This window comes from Salvelinus sp. IW2-2015, linkage group LG37 (assembly GCF_002910315.2).
Source record: "Salvelinus sp. IW2-2015 linkage group LG37, ASM291031v2, whole genome shotgun sequence".
NCBI classification, from domain to species: domain Eukaryota; kingdom Metazoa; phylum Chordata; class Actinopteri; order Salmoniformes; family Salmonidae; genus Salvelinus; species Salvelinus sp. IW2-2015.
Window position 1 is genome coordinate 2000679 of NC_036876.1, and position 19578 is coordinate 2020256.

General features: G+C 45.2%; 1 protein-coding gene and 1 pseudogene across 1 annotated transcript in view; one reads left to right on the forward strand and one right to left on the reverse strand.

Moving 5' to 3' along the window:
* The window catches only part of LOC111960017 (uncharacterized), a 14316-nt gene extending 6256 nt beyond the window's left edge, over nucleotides 1-8060 (forward strand). Inside the window, exons 2-5 of the mRNA XM_023981883.2 lie at nucleotides 1638-1762; nucleotides 2173-3648; nucleotides 6267-6333; nucleotides 6423-8060. Of these exons, the coding sequence (XP_023837651.1) occupies nucleotides 1638-1762; nucleotides 2173-3648; nucleotides 6267-6333; nucleotides 6423-7636 (2882 nt within the window). The 3' untranslated portion in view covers nucleotides 7637-8060. The remainder of the gene's footprint in view (nucleotides 1-1637; nucleotides 1763-2172; nucleotides 3649-6266; nucleotides 6334-6422) is intronic.
* The window catches only part of LOC139023831 (uncharacterized), a 97999-nt pseudogene that overhangs the window by 74807 nt on the left and 3614 nt on the right, over nucleotides 1-19578 (reverse strand).

Genomic DNA, 19578 nt, shown 5'->3' on the forward strand with positions numbered 1-19578 from the left:
ATCAGGGATTGCAACGTGCTCTGCTTCACGGAAACATGGCTAACTCAAGGGACGCTAACGGAGTCGGTGCAGCCAGCTGGTTTCTTCATGCATCGCGCCGACAGAAACAAACATCTTTCCGGTAAGAAGAGGGGCGGGGGGTATGCCTTATGATTAACGAGAAGTGGTGGACATCTGCCATGCCGTTCTGTACCACCACTCATTCATATATCTTTATGTACATATTCTTTATCCCTTTACACTTGTGTGTGTGTGTAAGGTAGTAGTTGTGGAATTGTTAGGTTAGATTACTGTTGGTTATTACTGCATTGTCGGAACTAGAAGCACAAGCATTTCGCTACACTCGCATTAACATCTGCTAACCATGTGTATGTGACTAATAAAATTTGATTTGATTTGATTTGATTTGATTTCACCGTAGGGATGGTGCTAGGTCTCCTCCAGTCGTGACTCTTGGCATTCAAAACAAAGCGTTCAATATTGGTTACATCAGACCAGAGAATCTTGTTTCTCATGGTCTGAGAGTCCTTAAGGTGCCTTTTGGCAAACTCCAAGGGGCTGTGATGTGACTTTTATTTCTGTTTTTAATTTGTAATAGATTAGCTAAAATTTCTAAAAACCTGCTTTTACTTTGTTATTATGGGGTACTGTGTGTAGATTGATGAGGATTTTGTATTTTTTTTAATCCATTTTAGAATAAGGCTGTAACGTGGCAAAATGTGTGAAAAGTTAAAGGGTCTGAATACTTTCCAAATGCACTGTATATTAAGGTTAAGCCTACTGATTATTTCTCATTATCTACGTGATAGCTTCTTATAGAGCTCAACAGATTGTAGTCCCAAAACCCAGAAATGACTTACTTCTGGTTCTTTCAGCCATTCCTATAGAGAAAATAAATGGGGAAAGAATATGGTTTTGGGATAAATGTCTAAAATAAGGTCTGAGGTTAACACAGGCTTAAGATACCTAATAAGTTTTGTTCTATAGTATGCGATAATAACAGTCAGTTAACATGACCTTCATGAATTTTTAAGCCTTTATTGTTCTTTAGCTTTTTTTAATTACATAAATGCTTCAAGATTCACAAAAAGTGCCGTTAGCTGATGAAAAATGTATAAGATCTCCTAAGCCTGTGTGTGCAAGGCTGTCATCAAGGCAAAGTGTGGCTGCTTTGAAGAATCTAAAATATTCCTTATGTGTAATTTCATACTTTTGATTTCTTCACTATAATTCTACAATGTAGAAAATAGTAAAAATAAAGTTTGACTGGTACTGTATATCGTTTAATACAGACTAGCTCAAAACATGACTAATCATTGAAAAGGACAAATTACCCAATGGATCATAATACTTTTCTGTTAAGAAAGTGGGGGTGCAAAAACATATGTTTGCCCCCCTATTTTTTAAAGTGGGGGTGCAGCTGCTCCGTTATCGCCGTTGCTCAGGTGCCTATGGCCTATGCCTCTAACTCTTCAAGACATGGACTAAATGCAAAATGATGAATAAATACAGTAAAACATATCATTATTATTATTGTTATTATTACTACTACTACTACTACTACTACTACTACTACTACTACATTACATTAACAACAAAAACAACAACAACTCATTATGATGCTGTAACTCTTCCAGTCCAGGAGAGGGTACTTCAGAAAGCTCATCATGTGTTGGAGATGCCTGGAGGACCTCTCTCCCTCACTCTGAGAGACATCCCGGAGACTCCACACACAACAACCTCCCCAGTCAGCAGTCAGGAGGTGAGGCCAGACTATACAGACACACCTTTACAGTACATGCAGAGTCACATAACCTGTTAGATAAGACATTTATCTACCATAACAAGAGGTCTAAACACACAGATGTCAATGCACTGTTGTTGAGTTTGCACTGTTAGCCCACACTTGAACGTTTGCCAGTTTGTGAGTTATAAATGTGTGGTTTTGTAATATTGACGAAAAAGTCATTTTAACTAAATAAAATCATGTTAAAGTAAAATGAAAAATACCACCCTAGTCACTAAAATGGAAAAACATCAGATTTCCCAGAAAGCAGCTGGATGCAATAATAAATTCATGAACCTATTTAAGTAGAAAAATAATAAAGTATTGTAACCAGTATTACAGTGGAATTACCCTACAAATACCCTGCAATTGTTTTCGAACTCTAGATTCGCCACTTGCTCCAGGTCAAAACATTACCACCTTGTGGTCAAGAACATGTACTTCATTGTCTGAGCTTAGGGAAGCAGAAGATCAACACCATCTGTCGTCTGGGAGAGGCCAAGCTCCGTCTTCTAGGGAAAGTGATAGAGAAAGATCTAGGTGAGGTTGTTCCAGGGGTGAAGGTGACACGCGGTGACTCAGCTCAGCTGGTGCTGGAGGGTTCAGCAAGTGAAGTCCGGACAGCCAGACAGTTGGTTACAGATAAGATCTCTCTGGTGCTGGAGCGTGTGGTGCCTGAGGTGTCCCTCCACCTCCTGTCCTTCCTGAGAGAGGAGTATGGGAGGCCTGGGAACCTGAGCAGTCTGCTGGGGTTGGGACTCCATGTGGAGGTAGAGCTGGGGGACACAGAGCTCCGTCTGTTCTCCCTCTCCTCTGGGGAACTGGACCAGGCTGAGAAAGATCTACTGGGGAAGTTTGGGGAGGAGAAGATTGACGTGCCCAAAGGTGCCCTCTCGGCTGAACTGAAGTCTAAGCTTGAGACGAAGGTGAAGGAGATGAACCAGAGCAGATGCAGGGTGGTAGCCAGGTTTGGTCCTGGGTGTAGAGTGCAGCTGCTGGGCCACCTGAAGCAGGTTCAGGAGCTGAGGGAGGAGATTGGGGCCTTTCTGAGAGACCAGTCCAGTGTAAGAGTTGTGGGACGCCCTCAACAGAACCATGATGGCGCAGTCGGTGAAGCAGGCGCCGGACCAAGACCTAACGAGACGGTCGCAGCCACCAGCTATCACCTCCAGGGGGGGCTGCATGTAGTTGTTTGTCAGGGTGACATCACCAAGGAACGGGCAGACGCACTGGTGAACGCAGCCAATGAGAATCTGGATCACGCTGGGGGCGTGGCTGCAGCTCTGAGCCGGGCAGGGGGGCCTGAGGTACAGCAGGCCAGCAGGGATCTGGTTAGGCAGATAGGGAGAGTACCCACAGGTACAGTGGTAGAGACTACAGGAGGGAATCTGCCTTGTAAGATGCTGCTGCATGCAGTGGGACCAGTAGGGGGCAGCGTAGGTGGGAATGAGCGCCCTCTGCTGGAGAAGACAGTAAAGGCAGCCCTGGATCTGGCAGAGACCCTGGAGCTCCAGACCCTGGCCATGCCCTGCATCAGCTCAGGGATATTCGGCATTCCCCTGAATGTGTGTTCTGAGGCCATAGTCTCTGCAGTGAGGGACTTTGGGAGGGAACAGCACATCCTTACCAAGGTCACTCTGATTGATGTGAGTGGAGAGGCAGTGAGAGCCATGCAGGAGGCCTGTGATAGGCTGTTACAGGGGAAGAGGGAGTTTCCTGGGTGGGAGGTAGAGTCCAGCACCACCACTACCACTACACATGCTCCTCAGAGAGACACCACTGCTGCCTCCGCCAGGGGAACAGCCGCTCCAGAGGTCTGTGTCCAGGTGGAGATCATCCAGGGAACCATAGAGAAACAGGAGGTAAGAGAGAGACACACTGACATGGCCACAGCCTTTATTCAACATTCTGTGAATTAGGTTGACTTACTGACTCAATGTTCCCTTTCTCTTTTACACTTTCTCTTCCTTTTTCTCTTACCCTTTTTCTTTCTTTCTTTATCTCTTTCTTTCCCCCTCTCTGTCTCTCTCTCTCCCCCTCTCTGTCTCTCTCTCTCCCCTTCTCTGTCTCTCTCTCCCCTTCTCTGTCTGTCGGTCTCCCTCTGTCATGATTCTTATGATTCCAATGTTTTAGAAGACCTTAGTACTGTTTCATAGGATACTGCTGACTTTTTCCAGCCCTACCGATCTAAAGAACCTGCTGGCGCCTGTTATAAAATGTTTCTAAAGTCTGTTTTGTTTATACATTCAGTTCAATTGAAGCAACAGCCTCTAGTCTCTTATATGTGCTGGTCCAATTATCTCCATTTCACTTTCATGCGCATATCACTGTGTTAGCTGTAATCAGCCAGCCTCATCCCCTACCAGCCCTCACTCACCTACTTCTCTCAGAATCCCCTTCCAGCCCTCACTCACCTGCTTCTCTCAGCATCCCCTACCAGCCCTCACTCACCTGCTTCTCTCAGATCCCCTCAGCATCATCACCTGCTTCTTCAGCATCCCTACCAGCCTCACTCACCTACTTTCTCAGAATCCCCTACCAGCCTCACTCACCTGTTCTCTCAGCACCCTACCAGCCCTCACTCACCTGCTTCTCTCAGCATCCCTACAGCCCTCACTCACCTACTTTCTCAGAATCCCCTACACAGCTCACTCACCTGCTTCTCTCAGCATCCCGCCCAGCCTCACTCACCTGCTTCTCTCAGCATCCCTACCAGCTCACTCACCTACTTCTCTCAGATCCTCTACCAGCCAGCCCTCATCACCTGCTTCTCTCAGCATCCTACCAGCTTCACTCACCTGCTTCTCAGATCCTCTCAGCTCACTCACCGTGCTTCTCTCAGCATCCCTGCCAGCCTCAACCACCTGCTTCTCTCCATCCACACTTCTTGCGCATCTATTCTCCGTCAGTTTAAAAAATATATAATTTAGCCGTGACGCGAGCGGGGATCCAGACCCAGATGAGTCTTCTGTTGTTAGATTTGTACACTTATTACATTGGAGCAGCGTGCAAAGTGAGCATTGTTGTTACATTGTTAATTTCATTGCTTGTTATAACAAGAGCAGAGACAGTCTTGAGTAGACTTTGCAAGTTCACTGTCATGCAGCTCTGAGTGTCAGAGAGGGAAAAGGAGCCCCGCTTCGCGACAGGCATGCTTGCAGCTTTACAGCAAATAAAATGGCTTTGTCTCTAGCTAAGCGGTTAAAGAAAATATGACCGCATATTAGAGATTACTTTTTTCTTTCTATGGATTTCGCAAGGATTTTATATAATTTAAAAAAAACATGTGGCCTTTTAACTAATCCCAGGTCGCTAATTATTGGTTTGATAACAAACAAAGTTGTTCAGTCATGTTACCTAGCTAGCAAACACCTTCTCCCTTAAATTCTGTTTGTTGCATACGTTGTAAAAGTTGGGAGAGTGTGTGCATGTGTTGGAGACAGAGAGAGTGGTGTGTGTGTTTCTTGAGAGTGAGGTAGACCGAGAGAGTGTAAGGAAGGGTGGGAGAGTGTGTGTGTGTTTCTGAGAGTGAGGTAGACCGAGAGAGTGTAAGGAAGGGTGGGAGAGTGTGTGTGTGTGTAAACTGAAGAGTAAAGAAGGTTTCATGCAGTGTTTTCCCCTTACCGATATAATGACAGATCGTTATGCATGTGTCACGGCCGTCGTAGGGAGGAGACCAAGGCGCAGCGTGATAAGCGTACATTCTTCTTTATTTAAAGATTGAATACTGAACAAAACAAACAAAATAACAAAACGAACCGTGAAGCTAATATGGCTAGTGCAGACAGGCAACTAAACATAGAATAAGAACCCACAAAACCAAAAGGGAAAATGGCAACCTAAATATGATCCCCAATCAGAGACAACGATAAACAGCTGCCTCTGATTGGGAACCAATTCAGGCCACCATAGACATACATATACCTAGACTACCAAAACCCCTAGACATACAAAAAACCCTAAACAATACAAAACAAGCATACCCACCCTCATCACACCCTGACCTGACCAAAATAATAAAGAAAACAGAGATAACTAAGGTCAGGGCGTGACAGCATGTGCATGTTCGTGCCATTCCTCCAGCCAAATCACAGCTAGGCCTCGGCAAATGTGAGCAAATCAGTCATTCTATGCAGTATTCTATTATACACTGAACAGTGTGAAGTTACATTTAATGGGTTGTATTGAGTAGAGTGTGAATTTCAGTGACAGGTTTTTGATGAACGTTTAGAAAATGTGAACAAGTGTCCGGGGGACTGGGTGAACAGAATCCTAGGCCACTGATACTTGGCCTGGTATCGTATCATTTGACAAATGTTGGTATCGTGACAACACTACTTCAATATGTTTCAGGCAATCACATTGCAGATTCTCTGAAGCCGTTATATAATACTGTGTAATACATGCATAATTACAGATTTGTTTAATAATATCAATTACAGTCCTTCATTGCAGTTGTATTGTTTGTTCTAATCTACAGGCTTTTCAGACTGCCCAGAATGCTATGCATATCAGAGGGTTCGAATTGGGCAGTCGACCAGAGCAAGGTGAGTTACAACACTTCACCTTTAAATCAAATACATTATTACTATGTGATTGATCCATTTCAAGTTATAATTCTGAACCCTCCCTATAGACATCAGGATTGTGCTGCTGGGGAAAACCGGAGGAGGTAAAAGCAGTGCTGGAAACACCATCTTCAGACAAGATGATGTGTTCCTCTCAGACAGTTCCTCCATCTCCGCAACACAGATATGTGAAGCTCATACAAAGAACATCAAAGGCAGAAACATCACCCTGATTGACACACCTGGATTCTTTGACACTGACATCCCTGAAGAGGAGCTGAAACCTAAAATAGGTAAATGTATAACAGAGTGTGCTCCAGGACCACATGCCTTTCTCATCGTGCTGAAAGTGGAACGGTACACAGTCCACGAGAATGAAGCCGTAGCGAAAATCGAGACGTACTTTTCACCAGAGGCCTTCAAATATGCCACAGTCCTCTTCACACATGGTGACCAGCTCAATGGTTTGACCATTGAGAAGTTTGTCCAACAGAATGATGAACTGAACAAGCTTGTGGAGAAATGTGGAGGCCGCTGTCACGTGATCGACAACAAATACTGGAACACCAATCAGCAGGGTCAGTACAGCAACCAGTACCAAGTAGCAGAGTTACTCAACACCATAGAGAAGATGGTGAGAGAGAACGGAGGAGGGTTCTACACCAACGAGATGCTCCAAGAGGCAGAGAGATTAATACAAGCAGAGATAGAGAGTCTTAGGAAGGAGTCAACGGGAAAGATGACACAGGAAGAGATGAGAAAACAGGCTAAAGAAATAGTGTGGAAGAAAAGCCTGATCAAACTCTCAGGGATTACAACAGGTGTTGTGGTAGGAGCTTTTCTTGGGGTGGCACTGGTGACAGGGATCCCACTCACACTCGCTACAAAACCACTGATTCATTTAGTCAAACGTCAGATGGCAGCTTCAATGAAAACAGTGCCAACAGTCATGGCGAATGCAGAAGGACCAGTCATTGCAGGAGAGACAGTGGCGCTCATTGGAGTGGGTTCAGAGATAGGCATAGGTGCAGGGGTAGTAGGCATAGCTGCAGGAGTTGTTGCTGGGACCGCTGCTACAGCAGGAGCATTAAGAGGAGGGATAGTAGGAGCTACTGCAGCAGAGGAGGCAGAGACAGTACAGGAGGCAGCAGAGAAAGCAGCCAATGCTGTCTACCATGAAGCTAAGGGTATTTATGACCAAGCAGGACACCTTTTGAAAGGCTACAGTAACAGATCAGATACAACTGGATTCATGCATAAGAATCATACGTGGAATAATTGAAAGAGTGATGGCAAAGTATGTTTCAACATCTGACTAACTATGTAGACATCAGTCAGTTATATTCCACTTTTGAATAGCTTTTTGTCTCATTTATTTTTCTTTCTGTTTTGTATAAAGCAGATGACTGGGTTATACATTCAGGGTTTTACATAGGTGTGTTCAAACTTTTGTCTGGTATTAAACTGCATTGGGGTTCTGGACCATGACCATCCATAGGCTTATGGTTCACACATGCGGTTGAGGGAGCAGGTTACCATTTATTGAGATGACTCACGTACTGGAGGCAGATTTGCAGGTTTGTCACTTGCTGGCACAGCCACAAAGTCATCATGTTGAATTTTAAACCTAACCCTAAGATTAACTATACCCTTAACCACATACACATGGAGAGATTTCAGTGTCAACAGAAAATGTATTTAAATTTGATCATTTTTTATTTGTATAAGGCACGAAGTAATAAAATCGGATTTTAAACCTAACCCTAAGTTTAACTTTAACCCTAACCTTAAATGTATTACAATATAGCCAGTTTTAATTTTGCGGCTGGCCCATCTAGCGGAGACCCCTCAGCAATGCTTCGAGGCCAAGATTCATACCATAAATGTCAACCTGCATCGAGCAACATGGGTTTTTTACTTGTTGACTTCATTGATGATTATTACAACAAAGAAATCATTGGACACAGAGAGTAATGTTCTTAACATGTATTCTAATTGACAGCATTGTCTTTTCTCCAGAACATGCATGCCATTTTAAATGAGATGTGATGGTTGTTTGACCTGAAACGACGTAATGCACTGAATGTGCTTCTGCAAAGAATTCCAATGTATGTATCTTTAAACCTGCAAAAGGCAAATGTACTCTATATCTTTAATTTTGAGCTTTGAAAATGATAAAGGGGGGAAAAAATCTTGCTTATGGCAAACTGGGTAACAGTGAGTGGTATATCTAAGCAACATAGTCTCATTACAATACGTCAAAATAGTGACATTTAATCATTGTAGTTACCATGTATTATCACCTATGCTTATAATATTACTGTACATATACACTGAGTATATCAAACATTAGGCGCACCTTCCTAATATTGAGTTGCATCCCTCAATTCGTCGAGGCATGGACTCTACAAGGTGTCGAAAGCATTCCACAGGAATGCTGGCCCATGTTGACTCCATAGCTTCCCATAGTTGTGTCAAGTTGACTGGATGTCCTTTGGGTGGTGGACCATTCTGCTGAGCGTGAAAAACCGAGCAGCGTTGCAGTTCTTGACACAAACCAGTGTGTCTGGCACCTACTACAATACCCAGTTCAAAGGCCCTTCAATCTTTTGTCTTGCCCATTCACTCGCAAAATGGCACACATACACAATCCATGTCTCAATTGCCCTAAGGCTTAAAACTACTTCTTTAACCTGTCTCCTCCCCTTCATCTACACTGATGGAAATGGATTTAACAAGTGACATCAATAAGGGATCACAGCTTTCACCTAGATTCACCCAGTCAGTCTATGTCACAGAAAGAGGAGGTGTTCTTAATGTTTTGTAGACTCAGTGTATGTCATCTAAGAGTACGGAGGGAAAGAACTTAGAGTTGTTTAGTTATTGGTGTTGTAATTTTTTGAAATATTACAAGTAAATATTTGAAAAAGAAAAAAACAATGTTATCTTTAACATTCCTATTTATAAAAATGGAAAACATGTGTAATATGTCAAATGTGTCATTAGGATGTTGATCTATTTAATAAAATGAAGAAAGTAAGGTTAAGTGACATTTTATTGGTATTGTCACGTTCCTGACCTGTTTTCTGTTGTTTTGTATGTGTGTGATGGTCAGGGCGTGAGTTTTGGGTGGGCATTCTATGTTGTGTGTTTCTATGTTGGTTTAGGGTTGCCTGGTATGGCTCTTAATTAGAGGCAGGTGTTTTGCGTTCCTCTAATTAAGAGTCATATTTAGGTAGGTTGTTTCACTGTGTTCGTTGTGGGTGGTTGTCTCCTGTGTCAGTGTTTGTCGCACCATACGGGACTGTTCGGTTTGTGTTGTACATCGTCATTTTTATGTGTAGGCTATTTTCCCTGTTCGTGCGTTCTCGTGTTTAATGTAAGTTCGTCGTTCAGGTCTGTCTACTCCGTTTGTTGTTTTGTTAGTTTATAGTGAAGTTCGTGTTTTCGTCTTGTCTTTAATAAATATTATGTGTTCACAACCCGCTGCGCCTTGGTTCCCTCAATACTCCTCCTTTTCGGTTGAAGAGGAGGAGGACCACCGTAACAGGTATAACATACACAATAATTATGTAATGCATGTGTTAGTTATTTGATTTACAAAATCAACAAACAAACAAACAACCAACATAACGATCAATACACATTAATTATTACTTACAGAAAAAAACATTGTTAAAAAAGACAGAATTTTTATACATACAAAGATCAACACTAACATCATAATTGTAGTTATCGAATTACCAGACTTAAAGACTGACCCAATTAATACATATAATTACTGTAATTTACCACATGATAAACCATATTTATCAAATATATACTGTAATTTACTTACGGGGGGAAAAACAGTACGGGAAATCATCTATTTACAACAGATTTAAGTGTTTGGATTTTAAAAGTAGAGTGAGACTTGATGTGTTATACATATATTACTATGTAATTTGTATACTCAAAGACTGTTGCACCGTATGATGACAAGATGGTACGGTCCAGGGTTAGAAGGTGTTCAGGATAGTACGGTCCAGGGTTAGAAGGTGGTCAGAATGGTACAGTCCAGTGTTAGAAGGATATCAGGTTGATGTGGTCCAGGGTTAGAAGGTGGTCAGAATGGTACAGTCCAGTGTTAGAAGGATATCAGGATTGTGTGGTCCAGGGTTAGAAGGTGGTCAGAATGGTACAGTCCAGTGTTAGAAGGATATCAGGATGGTGTGGTCCAGGGTTAGAAAGTCATCTTTGGGATAGTGCAGTCCAGGTTTAGAAGATGCTCAGTCACTGGGCAGCTCACGACTGGGTTTCCCTTTGTAATCCATAATAGTTTGCAAGCCCTGCCACATCTGACGAGCGTCAGAGCCTGAGTAGTAGGATTTGATCTTAGTCCTGTATTGAAGCTTTGCTGTTTGATGGTTCGTTGGAGGGTATAGTAGGATTTCTTATTTGCTTCCGGGTTAGAGTCATGCTCCTTAACAGCGGCAGCTCTAGCCTTTTAGCTCAGTACATATGTTGCCTTGCGGCTGGACTTCTGGTTGGGATATGCACGTACGGTCACTGTGGGGACAATGTCGTCAATGCACTTGTTGATGAAGCCAGTGACTGATGTGTTAAACTACTCAATGACATCGGATGAATCCCAAAACATATGCATTTGTGTGTGTTCCAGTCTGTGCTAGTGAAACAGTCCAGTAGCTTAGCATTGGCTTCATCTGACCACTTCTGTATTGAGCGCGTCACTGGTGCTTCCTGTTTAAGTTTTTTCTGATAAGCAGGAATCAGGAGGATATAGTTATGGTCAGATTTGCCAAATGGAGCTTTGTATGAGTCTCTGTGTAAAGGTGATCTGGAGTTGTCTTCAAGTTTCACACGGGTAGAAATGAGATAAAACAGATATCACTTTTCTTGATTTAAAATCCCAAGCCGCTAGGAGCATGTTCTTGTTTGCTTAGGGCCCTATACAGCTCGTTGAGTGCATTCTTAGTGACAGCATCGGTTTGTGGTGGTAAATAGGCAGCTAATATAGATGAAAACTCACTTTCGGTAAATAGTGTGGTCAACAGCTTACAATGAGGTACTCTATGTCAAGCGAGCAAAACCTTGAGACTTCCTTAATATCAGGCACCAGCTGCTGTATACAGAGACACACCCCACCCCCCGATCTTACCGGAGGTAGCTGCTCTGTCTTGCCGATGCACGGAAACCCAGCTAACTGTATATTATCCATGTTCTTGTTCAGCCATGACTCAGTGAAACATAAGATATTACAATTTTTTATGTCCCGTTGATTGGATAGTCTCGAATGGAGTTCATCCAGTTTATTCTCCAGTGATTGCACGTTTGCCAGTAGAACGGCGGGTAAAGGCGGATTATCCACTTGTCAGGTATCCCGCTCGCTGACCTCTTCTTACGAATGACGGGGATTTGGGCCTGGTCCCAGAAGAGCAGTATATCCTTTGCATCAGACTCATTGAAGAAAAATTCCTCTTCCAGATTGAGTCGATTACTCGCTGTTCTGATGTCCAGAAGTTATTTTCAGTCAAAGGAAACGATAGCGGAAACATTACATGTACAAAAATTGTTAAAATTAACGCAAAAAAACCCACACAAAATAACACAATTAGTCAGGATCACGTAAAACGGCAGACATCCCATCCAGCTCTATCGTTTAATGTCAATGTTCTAAATAGAGTCTGTCTGTCTGTCTGTCTGTCTGTCTGTCGGTCTGTCGGTCTGTCGGTCTGTCTCTCTCTTCCTCTCTCAGAGCTCACAGGACACAGAGCGCTTAGTGACCTGGTCAACAGCCTGTTGAGAACCAGCTGAGCTTCAGTCTCAAGCCTGCAAAGTACACTGGCTATAATCTTTACACTGTGCAGGCCTTGGTCAGATGCATTAAGGGAATGTGCCACCACGTACAGGCAAGACTGCCATGACGCTCCAACTGAACAGAAACTGTGCCAACACTTTTAATGCATTTCAGCTATGTAGTGTGATTTGATTCATTTAGTAGGTACCCCCATCCCATCATCGACCCTCCTCTCCACCACTCCACCACCTAAACCTCTCTCTCTCCCCCATCCTACCCTCTACCTCTCCCTTACTCCATGTCCATCCCCTCTCTTTCTCCTCTCCCCCACCCTAATCTCTACCTCACTCCCCCACTCCACCCCCACTCCATCTCTCCTTTCTCCTACCCTATCCTCTACTTCTCCCCCACCTCTTCTCTCTAACCCTGCACAAAATAAGTAACTGCGAACTGCCGTTTTCCAGCTCTGCTCCGTGTGTAAAATTGTTATCCATAAATGTGTTCTGTGCCTTTATGTTTCTAACCAATGCTTTCCCCCCTTCATTCTAACAGTATTGTATGGCATCCCCATGCCCAGGATGATGGTGTGTCATATGGCTATTGTTAGGATTTATGTTTACGCATTATGGCCCGCTATCATATTGTTTGAAGATGAATATTGTTTTGTTACATCTGCATTGTTTGTGTGTGTGTGTGTATGTGTGTAAAGATTGAGCAACATAGAGTGCCTTGATGCAAAAGCTGTGGTCAATCTGGAGAGGGGAGGGGTGCATATCTCCAGGCCAACCAGGGAGGGTAGGACACTGGACAATACCATATAAGGAACTGTTTGAGTGTAGAATCTGGGGTGAGACACAAGACGGATCCAATCTACCCAACGACCAGATGCGGACAGCTGGGAGCACCAAGAGACTGGGACCAGTCTGAGTGCCGGCGATAAGCTGAGCAAAGTTTAAACCACGCTCAGCCTCTACTGTGATAGGCCAACGGACGGGTTGGAAATATTGCTGTCATAGTATAATAACTGTTGTTTGCGCACATTCCAGAGTTCCCTGATCTACCCTGCGCGATGATACAGTGAACCCGTATATACGAAAATTTGCATTTACCATTTATCGCTTGAGTTTAATTAAAATACTTAAAGTATATTCGGTGACTCTGAATCACATTTTGTCCTGATACCAGATTTGAATTGACGCAAATCTCTTTCACTATGCCCAGGTCCATGGGCAGTGTTCATTTAAAAAACGCTAAACACCAATTTTTTTGTGCCAATTGACGAGACTATAACAGAATTAATATACCCATAATAACCTATAACTAAACTAAAATGAATTTACCATTCAGTTGGTAAATTCAGGTCAGGGTTCAGGTCAGGGTTCCATAGCCGCAGGCAGAACAGTTGAAACTGGAGCAGCAGCACGGCCAGGTGGACTGGGGACAGCAAGGAGTCATTATGCCAGGTAGTCCTGAGGCATGGTCCTAGGGCTCAGGTCCTCCGAGAGAAAGAAAGAAAGAGAGAAGTAGAGAGAGCATACTTAAATTCACACAGGACACCGGATAAGACAGGAGAAGTACTCCAGATATAACAAACTGACCCTAGCCCCCAGACACATAAACTACTGCAGCATAAATACTGGAGGCTGAGACAGGAGGGGTCAGGAGACACTGTGGCCCCATCCGATGACACCCCCGGACAGGGCCAAACAAGAAGGATATAACCCCACCCACTTTGCCAAAGCACAGCCCCCACACCACTAGAGGGATAACTTCAACCACCAACTTACCATCCTGAGACAAGGCAGAGTATAGCCCACAAAGATCTCCGCCACGGCACAAACCAAGGGGGGGCGCCAACCCAGACAGGAAGATCACGTCAATGACTCAACCCACCCCTTCTAGGGACAGCATGAAAGAGCACCAGTAAGCCAGTGACTCAACCCCTGTAATAGGGTTAGAGGCAGAGAATCCCAGTGGAGAGAGGGGAACCGGCCAGGCAGAGACAGCAAGGGCGGTTCGTTGCTCCAGAGCCTTTCCGTTCACCTTCACACTCCTGAGCCAGACTACACTGCTTCCTATTCATTTTCAATGGAAGAGAAGCGGAGAGGGCGGGGGACCTTTGGGCGGTGCAAAGGTGGCATGGGAAGCGGGGAAAAAGTTAAACTTAACCCCAACTTTATGCAAATCACCAGTTGCGACCGCTAGGCGATGACCAAGTGGTTTCCATGACGAATTTGACGCAATGCGACCCAAGGCTGGAGACTTTCTTCAGCAAAGATGGCTGACAAAAATACTAGGATGGAAGCAAATGTAAGTAATTATAACGGCATAGCAAATCATGCAAAAATGTACAGTTGATAGGAATATGTTAGTTAATGTAGAGACATCCAATTATGTATATTTTTGGGGCATTAAGTTAATTTACGAACATTGTGATTTAGCAAGCTATCTGACTAGCTAACATTAGCCAGCTAGCTGGCTAGCTTTATGGGTGTTGTGACATTAGTATGACATCGCATTTCTGGTTGTTTAATGTTTCAGGGACTCCTGAAACAACCAGCAAACCAGGCTGTCATCTTCTAAAACAGTGGATGTAAAGAATCTAGCTAGCTAAACCATTTACTGCAAATTGAATGTACAATTTTGTACGTTTGCCCTGCTGATATTTGACATGCATTGCAGCTGAAGTAAAGTAGCTAGCTAACAATTTTCTTGCTTATTGTGCAGTGGAGGATAAAAATATCTGTATGCCTATGGGTGTGTACCTAGCTATGTAGCTGATATGTGTATGGACCCTAAAACGTTTGGTATACATGTTAGTTCAGAACCTAGCTGCAAACCTCATCTATCATAGCCAGTTGTATCAACTTCAAAACAGTCTGAATGACATTAATGAAGTATATGGATTGAGTAGAATATAGTATAACTTTGTGTCAAGGATACAAGTCGTACTGCATATACATGTAGTTATTACCATTCATGAGATCCCCACATTGTAGCCTGTACATTTAATGTATTCACTGATCATGTACTCTACCTTGGCAAATAAAGGTGCAGTTCAGGTATGAATGTCTGTGAGGATTAATCTTTCAGTCATATCCAATACCAGTATCAAATTCCACGCTACTTTGAATGATGCTGTGTCTTCATGTATGTATTGCAATTATACACTTCAACAGGGTTTACCAATCCTGGTCCTGGGACATCAATGGTACACATTGTAACTATGCAATAGACTACAAACATGATTTTTACTAGTTAAGTAGAGTAGATGGGTTTTGTGTTTAGTGTAGGTGTCTAGCTGTGTCTATGGTTGCCTGAATGGTTTTCAATCAGAGACAGATGTCATTAATTGTCTCTGATTGGGAGCCATATTAAGACAGCCATAGGCACTAGGTTAATGTGGGTAATGTCTATGTTGTACGTTTGTAGCTTGTGTGTGCACTTACGTCTATAGCTTCACGATCGTTTGTTGTTTTGTTTCAGTTTGTTATAGTGTTCGTTGCGTGTTTTTTTCCCTTCTCAAATAAAGAGAATGTATTTTGCACACGCTGCGCCTTGGTCCACTCTCTCTCAGCAAGACGATCGTGACAGAATTACCACCAAAGGACCAAGCAGCGTGTGAAACAGCAACAGGACCCACCTACACAGGATTCATGGACATGGGAGGAGATATTAGATGGAAAGGGACCTTGGGACAACCGGGAGAATATCGCCTCCCTCGTGAAGAGCTGGAGGCAGCTAAAGCCGAGAGGAAGCGATATGAGGAGGCAGCACGGAAGCAAGGCTGGAAGCCCGTGAGTACACCCAAAAATGTATTGGGGGGGGGCTGAAAGGGAGTGTGGCGAAGTCAGGTAGGAGACCTGCGCATACTCCCTGTACTTACCGTGGAGAGCGAGAGTACGGGCAGACACCGTGTTACACAGTAGAGCGCATGGTGTCTCCTGTACGTGTTCATAGCCCGGTGCGGGTTATTCCACCTCCCCGCACTGGCAGGCTAGATTGAGGATTGAGCCGGATGTCATGAAGCCGGCCCAATGCATCTGGTCACCAGTGCGTCTCCTCGGGCCGGCTTATATGGCACCAGCCTTACGCATGGTGTCCCCGGTTCGCCTACATAGCCCGGTGCGGGTTATTCCACCTCCCCGCACTGGTCTGGCGACGGGAGCATACAACCAGGTAAGGTTGGGCAGGCTCAGTGCTCAAGGGACCAGTACGCCTGCGCGGTCCGGTATTTCCGGCGCCACCTCCCTGCCCCAACCCAGTACCACCAGTGCCTACACCACGCACCGGCTTCCTGTGCGTCTCCAGAGCCCTGTTCCTCCTCCACGCACTAGCCCTGTGGTGCGTGTCTCCAGCCCATTACCACCAGTGCCTACACCACGCACCAAGCCTCCTGTGGTGTCCCCAGAGTCCTGTGCGTCCTGTTGCTGCTCCCGCACTAGCCCTGAGATGCGTGTCTTCAGCCCGGTACCACCAGTGCCGGCACCACGCACTAGGTCTAATGTGCGTATCCAGGGTCCAGTATGCCCTGTTCCTTTCTCCCCGCACTAGCCTGAAGGTGCGTGTCCTTAGCCCCGGTACCTCCAGTTCCGGTACCACGCACCAGGCCTACAGTGCGCCTCAGCCGGCCAGAGTCTGCCGTCTGCCCAGCGCCATCTGACCATCCGTCTGCCCAGCGCCATCTGAGCCATCCGTCTGCCAGCGCCATCTGAGCCACCGTTGCCCAGCGCCATCTAGCCATCCGTTCTGCCCCAGCGCCATCTGAGCCATCCGTCTGCCAGCGCCATCTGAGCCATCCGTCTGTCCAGCGCCATCTGAGCCATCCGTCTGCCCAGCGCCATCTGAGCCATTCCGTCTGCCCAGCGCCATCTGAGCCATCCGTTGCCAGCGCCATCTGAGCCATCCGTCTGCCCAGCGCCATCTGAGCCATCCGTCTGACCCCAGCGCATCTGAGCCATCCGTCTGTCCCGAGCCATTAGAGCCGCCCGTTTGTCCCGAGCCGTCAGAGCCGTTCGTGCAGTCAGGAGCCGCTAGAGCCGCCAGTCAGCCAGGATCTTCCAGAGCCGCCAGTCAGCCAGGATCTTCCAGAGCCGCCAGTCAGCCAGGATCTGTCAGAGCCGCCACCAGCCAGGATCTGCAGAGCCGCCAGTCAGCCAGGATCTGCCAGAGCCGCCAGTCAGCCAGGATCTGCCAGAGCCGCCAGTCAGCCAGGATCTGCCAGAGCCGCCAGTCAGCCAGGATCTGCCAGAGCGCCAGTCAGCCAGGATCTGCCAGAGCCGCCAGTCAGCCAGGATCTGCCAGAGCCGCCAGGCCGCCAGGATCTGCCAGAGCCGCCTGTCACGCTGGCGATGCGGATTTGCCCCTCAGTCGGAGGCGCCCCTGCTGTCCGGAGGCGCCCTCTGTCCGGAGGCGCCCCTCTGCCGGAGGCGCCCCTCTGTCCGGAGGCGCCCCTTCTGTCCGAGGCGCCCCCTCTGTCCGGAGGCGCCCCTCTGTCCGGAGGCGCCATCAGTACAGTGGGGTTATTTTGGAGGGTCGCCATTCTGAGGAGGCCACCGGAAGCGGGGATTAACTATGGTGGGGCCACGTCCAGCGCCAGAGCCGCCACCGTGGACAGATGCCCACCCAGACCCTCCCCTATAGGTTCAGGTTTTGCGGCCGGAGTCCGTACCTTGGGGGGGGGGGGGGTACTGTCCACGGTTCCTTGACTTATTTTCCTTTGTTTAATCTTTGTTTAGTTGGTCAGGACGTGAACTGGGTGGGTGTAGTCTGTGTTATGTGTTTCGTTGTTTAGGTTTGTCTAATTGGCCTGATATGGTTCTCAGAGGCAGGTGTTTTACGTTGTCTCTGATTGGGAACCATATTAAGGTAGCCTGTTTGCACTGTTGGTTTGTGGGTGATGTTTTCTGTCTTTGTGTTCTGCACCAGATAGGACTGTTTTCGGTTTTCACATTTATTGTTTTGTAGCTTGTAGTGTTCACGTTATTATTCTTTATTAAACATGTTGAGCACGAGCCGCGCTGCGTTTTGGTCCTCTCCTTCATCCCAGGAAGAAAGCCGTTACAACAACATGGAGTTAAAATAGATTTTCGGGGGGTTTGTGTCATTTGATTTACACAACATGCCTACCACTTTGAAGGTGCAAAATATGTTTTATTGGGAAATAAGACAAAAAACAGAACTTGAGAGTGCATAACTATTCACCCCCCCAAAGTCAATACTTTGTAGAGCCACCTTTTGCAGAAATTACAGCTGCAAGTCTCTTGGGGTAAGCTTGGCACATCTACCCACTGGGATTTGTGCTCATTCTTCAAGGCAAAACTGCTCCAGCTCCTTCAAGTTGGATGGGTTCCGCTGGTGTACAGCTATCTTTAAGTCATACCACAGATTCTCAATTGGATTGAGGTCTGGGTTTTGACTAAGCCATTCCAACACATGGAAATGTTTCCCTTTAAAGCACCCGAGTATTGCTTTAGCAGTATGCTTATGGTCATTGTCCTGCTGGAAGGTGAACCTCCGTCCCGGTCTCAAATCTCTGAAAGACTGAAACAGGTTTCCCTTAAGAATTTCCCTGTATTTAGACAGCATCCATCATTCCTTCAATTCTGACTAGTTTCCCAGTCCCTGCCGATGAAAAACATCCCCACAGCATGATGCTGCCACCACCATGCTTCACTGTGGGGATGGTATTCTCGGGGTGATGAGAGGTTTTGGGTTTGCGCCAGACATAGCGTTTTCCGTGATGGCCAAAAAGCTAAATTTTTGTCTCATCTGACCAGAGTACCTTCTTCTATATGTTTGGGGAGTCTCCCACATGCCTTCTGGCGAACACCAAATGTGTTTGCTTATTTTTTTCTTTAACCTTTACAGCCCCAGCGTTCCGCTAGCAGAACTCCTCCCACATTCCACTGAAAAGGCAGAGCGCGAAATTCAAAAAATATTTTTTAGAAATATTTAACTTTCACACATTAACAAGTCCAATACAGCAAATGAAAGATACACATCTTGTGAATCCAGCCAACATGTCCGATTAAAAAAAAATGTTTTACAGGGAAAACACCACGTATATTTATGTTAGCTCACCTCCAAATAGAAAAAAAGCACAGACATTTTTCACAGCACAGGTAGCATGCACAAAACCAACCAAACTAACCTAGAACCAACTTCCTCAGATGAGTCTTATAACATGTTATTCAATAAATCTATGTTTTGTTCGAAAAATGAGCATATTTGAGGTATAAATCAGTTTTACATTGCAGCTACCATCACAGCTACCGTCAAAAATAGCACTGAAGCAGCCAGAGTAATTATAGAGACCAACGTGAATTACCTAAATACTCATCATAAAACTTTTCTGAAAAATCGATGGTGTACAGCAAATTAAAGACAAACATCTTGTGAATCCAGCCAATATTTCCGATTTTTTT